General features: G+C 38.4%; 1 protein-coding gene across 4 annotated transcripts in view; it reads left to right on the forward strand.

The window, feature by feature from the left end:
- The window catches only part of MKX (mohawk homeobox), a 58,986-nt gene that overhangs the window by 19,137 nt on the left and 23,882 nt on the right, over positions 1-15,967 (forward strand). The window contains exon 5 of one of the 4 annotated variants that reach the window (XM_037510165.2): positions 12,938-13,193. The exons of the other annotated variants lie outside the window; for them this stretch is intronic. Within the exon in view, the coding sequence (XP_037366062.1) occupies positions 12,938-12,948 (11 nt within the window). The 3' untranslated portion in view covers positions 12,949-13,193. Of the gene's footprint in view, positions 1-12,937; positions 13,194-15,967 lie in introns of those variants that run through there. 4 annotated transcript variants of the gene reach the window in all.

The following is a 15,967-nucleotide window of genomic DNA, read 5'->3' on the forward strand; positions in this document are numbered from 1 at the left end:
AATAGTGATTTGGACAGAGAAATGTTTGGGTAATATAAAATCAAAATGGAAAAAGCCAAGAACCCAAATGAAACTCTGTAAATCACTGAAAGGCAGTCAGAGATAACCAACCGCTCATAAAGTAGGATTTCCAAGAAACTGTTCGCTCTTGAAATTCTTACGCATTTGCCTGTTTTTAAAATTTAGAATTGGTTGTCCCTTCAAAACTCTTAGTATGGCAGAGACATTTCAAGTAAGAATGTCCTGTTCTGCCAACACTGTCATTATGATACTAAAATGTACCCTTTTGCCGAGGGCCAAGAATCAGGGTTTCTCCTTCCAGTTTCTACACTGATTTGGACAACAGATGCGTCAACAGCAAAGTGCTATTCAGCATCATTTGTCACGTGGCTGAAGGGCCAGGAGGATGGCTGTTTGGCAAGAGGGAGAATTCCTTAAATGTTACTGGGTCTTACATTTCTAAACGTAAAATTCCCGGCCAGAGATTGCCTGGTGCCAAGTGCCTTTGCTGTGATGTCTACGCCCAGAAACTGCTAGAGGGCTGCAATATTGTGGCTGCCTGAAAATCCACAGTGCCTACTCTGGTTTGCAAACTGAGATCGAGAGCATTTTGCATTGTTTTGCATTGTTTTGCATTGTTTTGCATTTTCTTTGATCATTGTCTTAGTTGCATTCATTTCTGTAACTTTTTTCCCTTGGAATTCTCTTTTGAGCCACTAAATCTACCCGGTTGGATCGAGGAGTTTCTTCAAAACCTCGTCAGTAGTGCAGTTGGTCCTGTTTGAGTTTTTATTGTGTCCCCTGGGTTCCTTAACTTCAGACCTTTTCAGAATTATGGCACCAATTCAGATTTACTCATAACCCAAGAGGCCTCCAGTTTATCTAACCTGTGTTCTTTTTCTTTCAGAAGATTTTTTAAATCTATGTGTTTTTCTTAAAATGTGTTTTTAAAAGTATGAACATAAATCATCTGGAATAGTAATTTTCAACTATCTTGAAAGGTGTTTGAGGACTATTTCATGGTTACTATGATTGAAGCAGTAAAATTTAGTTTATAGTTACAATAACTTTCCTCTCATTAGAAAATATAAAAAAGCTCAACTTTATGATTTCATGACATATTACCAAACCCCCAAATACCATTCCTCAGCCCCACTCCCCTAACACACACACACTCAGTGAAATGTTAATAGGAAGCGCAGAGAAGAATCATAAAGGCTAATGATCTCTGTTCTATTGGGCCTCCCCTGGCCTCTCAGATGCTTTAATTAAAACGATAGTGTGAAAGTATGGACTGAGGCTGGGTTACAGCCATACAAGTTAAATCTGTATCTTGACTACAGTTCAATTCATGTTGCCTCAACTGCGGTTCAGATGACTTTTCTAGGCCCACATTCTCTCCCCAGTAGGCCTCCTTGCCTGATCTGAAGTTACCTGCTTATAGGTTTGACCACAGGATGTTATAAAGTGGAAAGAGCAAAGGACATTGCCTCAGAAATCAGGAGCCCTATGTCTAGCCAGAACTGTTGGCAACTGGGCACATGTTCTAAGGCGAGTCCCGTTATTAACTAGGTCCCTTTAGCTGTAAAATGAGGGTGTGTGACTAAGGAACCCACACATTCCTTAAACCACTGATAATATGAAATTTTATGAAAAGCATAGGGAGAGGAGGAAGCCCACAGCTTACAGAAGTGCATTATCTCCCTCAGAAACAGAACTTGGACTAGGAACTCCAGGACAGGAACAGATGAGAGAACCTTTGGGGAACAAGGCAACAGAGAGCCCCCTGGTGGCAGGTGCTGGCCTCTATACTGTGTGTTGACCTTCAGACTGGGTTGGGAGGCCCAAGCTGGAGGGAGAAACAGTTCTGTCTGTCACCATATTCCTTATGTCTGCGTCATTGTAGGAAGACCTATCCTAACATTATAAAAAAAGCTCTATATTTTTCTACTAACTTTACTATTTTAATCGACATTTATATACCCATAATCTACCTATATATTTTTTGTAAATTGTACAAGATAATGAATGATCAGACTCCCCCCCAAAATGATAGCCTGTCCCTCAACACAATTCATTGAGTCTTTCCATTTTTCCTTACTGATTTGAAGTGCTTCCTTATTAAATATTAACTTCCTTTATTTGTGTGTGTATTTCTAGATTCTGATATGTACCATCAGACTTAAAAAATTCTCCTATATCTGTAATACGCTGTTTTCATGCTTCCTTGTGCATTTTGACATATGTCAGCTTTCAATTTTTTCATAATACTGTCATCTCGCTTCTTGAATTTACTCTTCCAGTTGAACTTTGGAATAAGTTGCCATGTTCTTTTTTAAAATGCCATTGAAAATTAACCTGGTGTTGCATTAAACTTATATATTAACTTTGGGAATGTTTTTCTCCTCCTTATATATTTAATTTTTATTCAATAGAATTTGATAGCTTTACTTACATAGGGTTTGCATATTTCTCATTAAGTTAATTACTAAATCATTTATTTTGTTGTCCTTGTGGATTAGTTCTCATCTATTACAAGTTATCCCTGATACAAAGAAAATTTGTTGGGTTTTATTTTTTTTAGATTCAATTGGATTGTTATAGTACATGCAAGCATATACCCTTCAAATAATGGAACTTTTATGTATTTATTATCCTCCCCCTTTCATGGCATTGGCCACGTTTTCTAAAACAATGTGGAGTAATAGCAGTGAGAGCAGACACTAAAGGGAATTTTTGTTTTCTTACATTGTACCATTAAATATATTTGCATATTGGTTTAGTATAATCACTTTATCAAGTTAAGTGATTCTCTTTCCATTCCTAGATTATTTAGCACACATATAACTAAATAGACTATTGCATTTATCAAATGCTATTTCCACCATTTTTAACATCATGACCTAGTGGTTCTCTTTCAATCGATATACATTTCCTGGTGTTTATCCATTCTTAAATTCCTGAGAAAAAACTATTCCTGCTCAATATACCATTTTAAAAATATATTTCTGGATTTAATTGACTAGCATTTATTTAATAATTATATGTAAAAATTCTCATATCTCATGTCTTTAATTTTTTCTTTTCTAATGTTCTCCTTGCATACTTTTGAGTTAGGTTAGCTTAATTTAGAGTTAGGTTAAATTAATTTAAATTAGAGTTAAATTAGAGTTAGATTAGACTCATGGAATAGGAAATATTTCTATTGTAGAAAAGTCTAATTATAATAAAGTAAAAATCAAAATCAACAAGCAACTATAAACCAGGGACACACTGGGAGATGGGGGAAGGAGGGAGTAGGATCAAAACAAGAGGGGTTGGGAATTGTCTGGGAACTATAACCAAGATGAAAATGCATACATTGTTCAACAATGAAAAATGATGTAAAAAATATATAAAATTTTAAAAAATTTTTAAAAAGTTCTAAATAAAGTATGGATTTAGCTTTCCCTGGTATCTTGACAGTTGGGAAGACGCCATCTGGGAAACCATCTTGCCTGGAATTCCTTGGTTCTCTATTCTTTCTCTCATGTTTTCATCTTTCACCTCTAAATCATGAACAGTTCCCTCAGCTTTACCTTCCAGATGACTCCAGGGTCCCAGATTACTTCATCGTTGCCCCCTCCTCTCATTTAACCAGTCTTTCTCTTACAGTTTTCCATTTCCTTTCGGTATTTTGTTTTTATTTTCCAAGAACACCTTTTTTTCTTATTGTTCTTTTTTTGTAGCAGCCACAGCTATGTGGTGGTCAGAAGCCGCCTGAATCCCTACTCTGCATTTCCTAGAAGCCTTCCTGTCTTTGCCCCGAGCGCTCTTCAGGGCGGCCCTGCCCTGCTGTCCTGGGCTGGCATACTTGGCTCTCCGTTGGGCTCATCAGAAGTCTGTTCTTTCACTGGTATCTCTAGGGCTCCCCCTCCAAGGACAGCTTGCTGTCTGACTGGGAACGGTTGACTTGGAATGTCTTCTGTGCCTTCGGCAGAAGCATCTTGGGCTTGCCCAAGGTCTTGTTTACCGCCTGCTTCAAGTTATGGTTCTCTGCTTAGATTTCCCTACTTTGATAGCCTATGCATTTCATCTTTTGATAAGTTTCTTGACTATTCTGATTTTGTGATGGGTGCCTTCATTGTTTCCAGCAGTGCTAGGCATTTTTTTGTTTTCAAATTTATATTCTGTAATTTTAATGGGATTTTGAAAGAGAAATAAATAAAACATATCATGTGCACCATCTTTAAGGGAATGCTAATACAGATTTTTAATAGGTGTGTATAGTACACTATAGTACAGTATAAGTATAGTAGACTATAGTAGATCTATGGTAATGCAGCCTTTTAATAGGTGATTTTTAAAAAAAATTTTGCATAGAAAATCTGGGGTGTAGACTAGAGGTGTGGGCGGTAAGAGGACTCAGCAGAGACAGAGTGGGGAGCAGAACATGCAGAGTGACTGAAATACACTGCTGAGGGGAGCAGCGGGCGAGACAGGAGAAGCCTGCTGCACCATGTGGGTCACCTCTCTGGCTGGGGATTGAATTCAGGTGGTAGTGGGGATAGCGCTGAGACCTGAGCCCTAGGCCACCAGGGAGGCCCTTAAAAGGTGATTTTTATCATAGAAGATGTTTCTTTTGTTTTTAATACCTTTTAGGGGGAATTTGCACACATTCAGAATTATATGTAGATTCTAAATATCAGAGGAATAATAGATTCCTTTTATTTATTATCATTAATAGTAAATAATAAATATAGAGTTACTTATAGAATGGAACATGGGGATTCCTGGAAAATTCCTGATAGGTTTTATGTACACATTATGATGCGAAAACTTTCCAAACTACTCTAGTACTTCAAATAGTGAGCTAAATATAATTTAGTTTTTTTTAAAAAGCCGGTAATTATAATAATATGATATAGTGGTGCTTGGCAATTGTGTACCTACAGTTTTCAAATGCAATTAAAATTTGAATGGTTACTATTTTACTCTGTAGTTAAGCTCATGGCAGGGCATGCTACAACTATTTTTTCGTACTATTTTCGTACTATTTTTTCAACTGCTTTTTTCTTCCAGTGGAAAACTTAAGTCCTTTGTTTGAATGTATACTATTGGGAATTTTAAGTAAAACAGAGCTAAGAATTCCATTCCTTTTTGCCAATCTTTCCTTTAAACAAAATGATCAGTTAATGGAGCATTAAATAATCATATGCTTCATTTTGATTTTTTTTAACTTTCGTACTTGCATTACTTTAATCATTTTCAGCTAGATAAAATAGAAAGCAAAATAAAAAGATATCAGTGGAAGGAAAGTGTTATCATAATTCAAAAATATTAATAAAGCACCTATTAAGATTTGTATTTTTGATTTATTTTGAAAATGTCACAATATTTTTGCTTTCCCCTTCTCTCTCACTCTCCCTCCATTTTTGCCTTTTTCTTCTCTACCTTTATTTCACATTGTTTTCTCCTTCCTTCACCCCCCTCCCCCATTGTGTGCTGTCTCTGTTCCAGGCTATCCCCTTCAGGTTCCCCTGCAGTTTGGCCAACTGTGACTGAGCTGACTGAATATTTTACCACCCTTCTGTGTCTCTGGCAGTGGTGGACTGACCACGGAGTACTTTTCTATGAGTTTTCTTTCTTCCCTCAGGGATATGCTTGACTGTTCAGCTGTCAACACTTGAAGACAGTGCTTTTTTACTATAATAAATGTAAAGTGGGTCACTGTTCCCAGTATCTCTCTTAGACTAGCCCTTGTTTTTGTTGGAGTGCAACCATTCCAGGGTGCTTTGCTTGCAGTGACTTTATTGTTATGGGTCTTTCTCTGGATTACACAGTGAGTACTTTGTTACCTCCTATGAAGCACTGGAGTCTTTCAGACAGGTCATGAGCTTGACTCACCATTGGACAGAAAGCATGGACAGCAAAAATCCAGCCAATCACTGCAGTGTGTGCCTTCACAAGGCTTTTCCTGGCATAGAGGGATTTGAAAGATTTTCTTTTCCAATGATCCTGTACATGTTTTGTTGGAGATGTTAATGGGAAGCAGCATAGTCAAGCACTTATTCTAAGAACATAGTAAGCAAAGCCCCTGAAACAAAGAAGGACAAGAGAATGCTAGAAGGCCAGCTTGAGGTCATGGCACAGACGTTGTCAGGAGCAGACAGCTTGCATGTCTCGGTCAGAAAGTCTTCTCTGTCTTAAACCTTTCTGCCTTCCCCCTTCCCACCCTAACCAGGAGAAAGCTCTGATTTTGTGGGTTCAGATGATCACATTGAGCCCACCCAGATAATCTAGGATAATCTCCCTATTTTAAGGTCAACTGATTGGTAATCATAATTATATCGGCAAAGTCACTTTTAACATGTAACATAACATAGTCACAGATGTGAAACCAGAGGGAAAAGTCCTGGGGGCAAAATTTTGCCCACTCCAGGAGACATCATTTAGCAAGGGGATTTGAATGAAGTTTTGCCAGTTTAACCTCAAATGTTTAGACACTAAGCATTATCATTAGTGTGATGTTTTAATTATAAAGTATGCAAAGTATACTGTTTTAAATACTGTTGATATGGGTAATCTAAATATGTTAGTTGAAATTTTCCATAATTATTTACATATGAGCACCCCCCTCCATGTACATATTGCCTTTATACATGTAGTTAATCTTGCTTTCCTTAAGGATGCATATATTTTCTCTTATAACATGACTCAAGCATTGTAACTGACAAGCATCAGGTAACTGACAGTGTGTTTCTAAGGTAGTTGGCTAGATAATTCCCAGTGGAAAGATAAATGTTTACTATACGCAGTAATGCAATCTACCATTATTATTTTGCCTGCGTGTGTCATAACTTTATGATCTATATATTACCATCATTTTTTTTTTAAGGACAAGAATTTGCATCCAGAAGCTGCAATGTTGCAGAGCCAGGCTCAAACTCAGATCTGCTTCAATCCAAATCCTGGTTCTTGACTACTATATTTTACTTTTTCCCAATCCAGGGGAGAGTTACCAAGGTAGAAGCTTATCTTTGAGAGGCTCTTCAACCTTTTTTTCTAAGTCTTTTGCTGCTGACTCCTTCTCATCTACCCCCAGGGCTCCTATGACCTGCTAGCTGGATCCTCTTTTCCAGCACAATCAGAAGCACTTTGAGTCTCCCTTCAATCCTCCAGAGTTAATGGTCTGTCCTGACCTTGGTCTAAAACTGCAGATCTTTATTTCAGGACAGCTGACATCAGTGAGGTGATGAAAAGATCATGGTCAAAATAGCTTACACTAAGGCATCATAATTATAACGACAAAAAAACAAGGCAGGTACAAGCACAGTAGTAAGTACTTGACATGCATTTTCTTACTTCATTCTCTTCAACCACCCCATGAAATAGGTTCCATTATTATCCTATTTTCCAAGGGATATTTTGAGAACAGAAATTATAAATTACTAAGTGATTGAATGAGTGAGTTTTATGGGAGCCTCCTTTGGCTACGTTGGACCATCCTAATCCTTACCCTATTCCCGAAGATTATGATCAGCCCATGTAGCTCCTTCATTTTTGATAACAACTCTCAGTTCAGAATTGATTTCATCACCTCCTCTGTTTTTACTGCAGGGACCCAGTGTGGGCATTTGCGGTGAGGAACAATGCCATCAGAGTGGTGCTTTCACTGTAGGACAGGGCAATGAATGGCATTTGGGTCTTAGAACCCCAAGAAGGAGCCTGGAGCATCCTGTGGCGAGGAGAGGGATCCAGGGACATAACAGAGGCCAAAGAGAGGCAAGCATCTGTCTGATGCAATTCTGAGAGCCATGGAGACCAAGTGCATGATGAAGGTGGATAAAGCACTGGCCCAGAGCAACAGTGAGGAGGTCCTTGATGTTAGGGGGACTGTCCCTATGAAAGGGGCAGCCTATCTGTTGAGAAAACAAGCAGAATTGCTGTCAGATTCCTTTGGCAACTTCACTGAGTGGCTCTAGAATGCTGATAGGAAAGGAGACAACACTTGCTTGGAACCCTAGGTCTAGATCTGCACTTAAGGCCCTTCTTGGTGCATTGACTTAAGATTTCTATTCCAGACCCTTGTGCCTAAATGCACACAAAGTAAATTTGGGCCTTGAATTTCATAATAGATAGATACATTTCAGAGACATCAAGTTTCCATTGGATCAAGTTTTAAGATAGTGCATGTACTTGGTATTTTAAAATAATCCTGCAATGAATTATTTGTTGTTGTATGAACAATGCAACTGGACTTAAGTTCTTTGTAAGTTTACATTCGCTGATACTGTCCTTCTCTTACATTGAAAGCTACATAGCAATATCAACTGCCTTTACTAGACCTGCCATTGTGTGAGCAGGGACACCTATTAGAATGTTGCATGATGGTCATAAAATGCCACTGAAATCACTGGAAATATAATACTGAATAGGTGAACTGTGACTGTCATAGTTAGAAAACCCCCCAAATACTGTCTTTCTGTATGTGTATGGCCTCACTTTTTTGATTTTCCTATATTTAAATGGAGATTGCTACTTTATGAGAATAAATTTATTTAAATTTCAAAGGCTTTCTCCAAAAGTGGCATTTAATAGCATTTCATTAAAAAGTTCACTTTTAATCTGTATTTAAAGCCAAAGTTTTCTTTTAATTTTAAAACTTGTCCTTGAACTAAAATAACATGGAACATTTTAAAAACATGGCTCCAAGCTGCTGTAGATACATTTTATTTAAACCACAGAGACTGAAGTTAGAATTCTCAGTGCCAGACAGACTACAAATTATAACTATAGCAAAACTGACTGAATTTCTGGAGGTTGTAGTACCAGCAAGACTGGTTGTTTTTTGGGAGCTGTTCCTCCCCTTGGGCTCTGCTTATGAATGACTTAATTCCTGTGTAAGATTAAATGTCATGCCCATTGCATGCGTAGTAAAAGCAATTGAAGCCTCTTTTGTCCTTGCAAAATTTTGATGTACTCACGTTCAGAGGAGAAATGCAGTCGGTAGGAAGAGTCCCAAAACAGAAATTTAGTCAAATAAGGCTAGAACACAGTGAAACTTCAAAAGTTGGAGGGATGATAAAATATCCTTTAAAGCAGGGTATCATCGTTTATTATAGTAAGGAAAGGGGGTAATAGCCATGATTGAATTGTGAAAATATTTTCACTAAGGTCATTTTTGGATTTACTATTCTGGTATTAGGTTAGGAAACGTAGTGCCAGATTAGATCTAATAATATATTTTGTTGCGCCATGTACTGTAGAAAGTGGATGAACATCTGTTATTTTAGTTGATCCTCATTACAACTCTATGAGGTAAAAATAACGATAATTATTCCTGTTTTCTCTCGGGGTGGGAATGACCCACTGACGCACAAATACTTAATGGCAGAGCCAGAAAGAGAAGTTGAGTCTCTCAGCTCCTTGTTCAGTCTCTTTCCACTCGATTTTACAGTGTTTTCCACCCTGGTAAAGTGTACTCAAAATAAAAAAATCATTTATAGAGTAGAACTCTCTAAAAGCAGTGACTCTCAGCTTATTTTGAGCTGTTCCTGCTTTTATACATGGGCTGCTTTGAAAGCTGGACTTAAAAGCTTTGGATCCTCCTCCAGAAAAATGCACACCTAGACCCCTGCTCGCATACTTATGCCTCTCCCAGATGCTGCAGGGGTCTCTCTGACCTTTTAGGGCTACATAGGAGTCCCTCGGGCACTTTATTCCATGCTGTGGAAAGTTGGCCCTTCTGCAGATTTCTGATGCGCTTGAGGGTTCTGTCTCCAAAGCGAGTTCAGTTTATGGGTAGCATTGACAGCCCACACACGTGTGTTCCCCCCTCCCCACCCCGCCCCGTCCCGGGGATTCAGATGTGAAATGGATTTCCTTATTCAAATGTCAGAAGACCTCCCTCATTTGCAGAAGGCCTGTGCTTATAGTAGACTGCATGGAAAATTTGGAGGGAGAAGGAGGGTCTTACATCATAGCAGCTCATTTCACTGCCTATGGGGTTCAGCGCCTCTTCTCCTCGTAAGCATCTTTCACCTCCCCACACAGGACTCTCCCCACCTGCTCTGCCCTGCTTGGTTCCCAGCCTCACAGCATCCTCCTACTTCCTTTTCCCCTTCCACCTTTTCCTACTCACCCCCAGCTTCCCAGTTACTTCAACATCTCCTAGATTGTTTTTTTTTTTTCTTTTTCTTTTCATGTTGTATCCTACAAATGAGTTCTCTCCAGCTTCAGCTCCAAACTCTGCAGGCCTCTCTCTGATCTGTTCCACTTCAACTACCAAGATGCTATGCAAGGCCTTGGATCTCATAACCTCCACCTTTCTTTTCAGTCAGTTGTGATGTTAAATTGATACTGAACGCTGGCCTCGGTTTCCCCCAGCTAATAAAAGGAAACAGAGTTTGAGGAGAAGGAAAGTAATCTGTTGACAAACTGAGGAGGGCAGCAGACTTCTGTCTGAAAGTCCACCATCCTGCTCTTGACAGAGGGCAGGGTTATTTATACATGGGAGTAAAACAAAGGGGGGATGGGAGAGTGTCCTCATGTCCTTGGATGCAGGCATATGGAGATTTCTGGTGGGCACCAGCTTGCTTCGTTAACACCTGATGTTTAACTTCCAGATGTTTAACTTCCTTATTATCTTCTCAGGGATGTCCTTCCTTCTCCTTAGAATGCAAGAAGACAAACTTGTTAACTGCAACAGATAGGAATGCTTATTTGACGGGGCAGGAAGAGAGACCTGTCCTGTTTTACTGCATCACTATGGCTATTTAATTTCTTCAGTTATATCTGTTTGTAATTTTAGGGGTTTCCAGGACTCCCTCCTACAATGCTGCCATCATTCCCCTTAGGTTTGGGGTTTTTGGTCTCCCTGGGGCTGTGTGAGTTTAAAACATTCTTGAAGTTCCTCTGTGGAGCAGAGCTGGTGACTAGGCACAGAGCTTCGCGTGGCCCCCTGCAAGGCTGTGTCCTGGTATCAGAACACTGGCACGGGGACTTGCCCGTTCTGCTTACCCGGCCACCTGAGGGTGGTGGTGACTTTTCTGGGGGAAAAAAAGAAAACAAATCAATAAATCCAACAAAAATCACTGTTTCTTGCTCATGTCCACTATAGAGAAAATGATACATGTATCATTAGGAAAAAAGAAAAGGAATAGAAAGTGGTACACAGTGGTATAAAAAAATAGATTTTGTTTTTAGGCGTCTGTTGGACCATTTCTCCTGTGTGATTATAACCCGACACTGCTGTTCTAAGAGATGCACTCTCCTGCCAAGGACGGCCAGTCCTTCCTTTGGTGCTCATCTGTGATTTCAAATACTGTGGCCTGAGCACTCTCTGCCCCTATTTCTAGGATATTCTAGCAGATATCACACCTTACTTGAAAAACAGTGATATAATTGGGCTAGAATTAATCACATTCTGAAGAAAACTCCTGTTCAGTCTAATACTGTGACTTAGAACAATCACTGGTATACCCAGATGGTAAGAAAAAGTGACAGAGGTCTGAGTTAGGGATAGGCCAGAAATGTCTTTATACTTATTTGAGGAGGGCAGCAGACTCGTGTCTGAAGTCATGTTGAAATCCTGAAGCCTGGGCCTCCCCTGGTGGTGCAGTGGTTGAGCGCTGGGCTGCGAAGCTGCCCACAGCCTCTGCAGTGCCAGTTGGATCCCCAGCTGCAGACAAGGGTCCCACATGGCACGACAGACCTCTCCTGACAAGCCTGCTGCTCCCCTCAGCAGTGCACTTTCGGTCCTTTTGCCTGCTCTGCTCCCTGCTCTGGCTCTGGTGAATTCTCTCACCCTCCCACGCTTCTGACTGTACCCAGTGCTTGTATAAATAAATAAATAAATAAATATTAAAAAAAAGAAAAAGAAAAAAAGAAATCCTGAAGCCTGTCCATGCTTCCCTCCAGCATCAGAGCCCTGGTGCAGCCCTCCAGCCCTGCACTGGCCCTGATGCCTCAGGGCACTCTCTGGTCAGTCAGGGGGAGATGGGAGCCCTGCAGTGACCCCACCCCCACCCCCAGGCGCAACCTCAGGCATCCTTTGTCTTCTTTAACCAGCTTATCAGGATTAGATAAGTCCTTTTTTGAAAGTCCTTAATTAAAGTACTTAAAAAGTACTTAATTCACCTCTTTATTTTACCGCTGAATATTTAAGTTTAGACACTTGAGGAAAATTATATATAAACATCTTACTTGGAGGGATGGTCTGTCTTAGTATTTATGTATCAGATCAATCTATCTTAATAAAGAATTAGAGAATCTGCTTCTGAGAAACGATAGTAATCAGAACAAAGACAGAAGCACAAATATGGCTTCCTGGCAAGTACAAGGAATTGTGATGTCAGAGATAGAAAGAAATAATGAGTAACAGGGAAGAAAATTGAGAAAAGAAAGATCTAAAAAATCTCCATAGTGATGTGAGGAAAAGACGTGTGAAAGGGTATTTGGATTGAGAAAGGAGAGATCTGAAGAAGAAGAGAAAATTCAAGTGCACGGAATCTTATTTCCAGATAAGGTCCTGCATGGTAAGGATCAGAGAGCTTTAAACTTCAGGGGCTAATTATTGACAAGTTAAATCTGAAAGAATTTGTGGATTTGAGCAGTGCTGAGTGAATCTTTAAACTGCTATTCCTCATTATTTGTTGAGGACTGCGGGATTCTCTGTATAAACCTGTCCTGTCTTTTCCCAGAGCCTATGAATAAAACCAGAAGGCATCTTTAAAAGAAAAATAGGTAAAGTGTCCACCGAGTCAGTAACATCAAGGACTATTTCCTTCTCCTGCCAATGCAAAGTAAAAAGATTGTGAGATGGAAATGCAGTCATTATAGCCAATTAGGGGTGAAGCTGGAACAAGAGATCTCTTTAAGCCAAGGATTAAGAATAGGAAACAAAATACATGACCACAAGTTAATCCCTAACTGATCTTTAACTTATTCATTGCAGGAAATTTCTAGGAATCGGCTTTCACAGGGATGCTATAGGAAACTGTGGATGTTAATGTACTGTGGAATGTTCCTCAGAACATTGTCCTATGTCGCTGTAGGATTTAAGGACTGATAATGGAGTGGTTCATTTTTGTTTAGAGATTCCTTAGAACTGAGGCATTCAAGATGGTAGCCACTAGCCACATGAGACAACTGAGCATTTGAAATATCATGAATCTAAATTGAGATGTGTTTAATTATATGGGGAAATTATACGAAATAGCTCATTGATAATTTTTATGTTGACTACATATTGAAATGATAATATTTTGGTTATATTGAATTAAAGAAAATATTTTATGAAAATAACTGTATTTCTTTTCACTGTTGCAGTGTGTCTACTAGAAAACTTAAAATCATTTATGTGGTTTGCATGTGTGGCTTGCATTTTATAATTCTGTCTTAATGGTCATGTTGGGAGGCAGCATCTCCAGCACATCAATAATGTGAAAAGACATCAAGGAGAAGGAAGGTAATTCCAGATGGCTGAAAACCAGCTAATACTCTTCAGTCCATTCCATCAGCCCAGAATCCTAATCTTAAACCCTGCTGTCTCCATGGTCATAAATGTATATGGCATAGAGCCACATCTGAGTATCAGGTCTTATTGCTTGGTGTGCATGCCACATTAGCTGTTAAATATCTTGATAATCTCTGCATGGAAGTATTTCTTAACTCTTTAAAAGTTCTTCAAATCAATGCAGAGAAGCAATGGTTTCCCTCTTCATGAACAGCATATAGGAGACAAATATTTAGAAAAATTAATTTTGGCTAACACCATCCACTCTTCCCCTTTTTTTTTAATTGGGTTCTAAAATCTGCATTTTTACAAGCATCCCAAATAATTTTGATGAGCACTGAACTTTGAGAAATAATACTCATGTTAGGGTTATGAAGGAAGGGGAGGAAGTTGGAGGAAGAAAAAATATCTTTGTTTTCTCTACCTTGTTTTTTTTCTATTGTGTGCATTTTCCCTAGCACCATCCTTGATACCCCTGTGATCCTTCTTCTTCCCTCTTAACCTCAAAGCCTAACTTCTTTTATTGTGTACACTAGTTTTTATAAATACTCTCCTTTGTCAAAATATCCTCTGTGTAAAGATTCAGTTTGTTTTCATCATCCTGTCTTGCTTTCCTACACAAGTCTCTGGAACTCCTTCCATTTTGCTAAAAACGACAACATTTTATCCTTCCTTGTGGCTGAATGATAGTCCATCGTGTGGATCTGCCACTCTTTTTGATCCAATCTTTTATCAGTTGGCACTTAGGTTATTTTCTATTTCCAGCTATTATAAATAATGCTGCAGTAAATACTGCAGAGCATATAATTCTTAGAGTGTTTTGTTTCACATTCTTTAGATAGATGCCCAAGAGAGGGATTAATAGATCTTACAGCATTTCCATTTTTAGTTTTTTATGGTAATCCAGATAGCTTTCTGAAATGGCTGCACCATTTTGTATTCCCACCAACAGTGTAATAGTGTATTTTCAAGTCGAGTAACTTGATTCTTCTATTTCTTTCCTTTTTTTTCTCAAGGTTGCATTTATTAGGTAGTCAGAAAAAGAATGGTGATATTCACAATCTATATTGCGTTCAGTTGTCAATAAAAATTACTTTGTTTCCCATTTTAAAAGTGTTGACCTTGATTCTTTTCATTTAATAATATAATTTGGAGATGGTTCTAAAATAGCACATGAAAAGTGTTATTCTCCTATTTTATAGCTGCATAACATTCGATGTCAGTTGCAAATTGTCCTCCACAGGTTTGGCATCAGTTTGCATTCACACTGTGTAAGAGTGCATATTTCATTGGTCTGTCTGACACAGTGTTATTAAACTCCTAGATTAGGTTATTGATATGAGTTATATCTGAGCATCTCTTTACAGTTTTAAAGCTGTTATCAATTCCATTTTTTTCTATGTGTCTATGTTAATATTCCTTTTGCTATGGGGCTTTTGTTGATATTGTTATTAACTTGAAGAATATTGTATGCTGTAGAAAGATTAACAGTGGTGTTTAATGTATTAAAATTATTTTGTCCCAATTAGTTGCATATGTTTTGATTTTCCTCCACGTATTGTCTTAAAAAATACACAGTGGCGCAAGGGGTTAAGTCTCAGTACAATGAAGCTATCAGCAGCCACTGCAGCATGAGTTCGATCCCTGGCCAGGTAGCTAACCCACATGGCGCAGCAGACCTCTCCTGTCTTGCCCTCAGCAGTGTATTTCAGTAGATCCACCTGTTCTGCTCCCCACTCTTTCTCTGGTGAATCCTCTCACTCCCCACACCTCTGGCTTAAACTCCCGCTCTTATATGCATAAATAAATCTTTAAAAAATACAATTATGTTTATTAATTTTTCTTTTTATGGCTCTTAGATTTTAAGTGATAATAGAATGACCTCAGTTCAAAACTTTAAAAGGATTGCCCTAAGTTTTCCTCTAGTATTTCTATGTTCTGAATCATTTTTTAATCTTAATTCTATTATCTATTTGGACTATATCTTAGTATGAGATGTGAAGATGTGGTTTGAAGAAAATAAACAACTTAATTTTTTCTCACATGCGTTATCAGTCACTTTTTCTTCTCCCTTCCTGGCTGAAAATATCACATTTTAAATTGAGTCTACCTTATTTTTCTATTTACCTTTCTTTTACTTCTGTTCCAATCCCACACTGGAATTATTGAGACTTTGGAATTAGTCTCCCTTTCTTCTTTTTTCATAATTTTTCTAACAATTAGTGTTTGTTTGTATTTCCAAATTATCTTTATCAACCTGTCTACTAAAGTAAAAAACACTTTATTTTTATTGAGGATTGTGTTACTTTTATGAATTAATTCTAGAAAATTGATATATTGGGGAGATATATTTGTTCATTTCTTCTTTGTATTTGTTCATTTGGCCATCAGTGTTGTTTTGTAATGTTCTAGATAAGGTTTGCACATTTCTTATTAAATTTATTCCTAGGCATTTTATCCTTTTGTTGT

The sequence above is a fragment of the Talpa occidentalis genome, unplaced genomic scaffold, assembly GCF_014898055.3.
Source record: "Talpa occidentalis isolate TD23 unplaced genomic scaffold, MPIMG_talOcc4v2.1 talOcc4.14, whole genome shotgun sequence".
Classification (NCBI taxonomy): domain Eukaryota; kingdom Metazoa; phylum Chordata; class Mammalia; order Eulipotyphla; family Talpidae; genus Talpa; species Talpa occidentalis.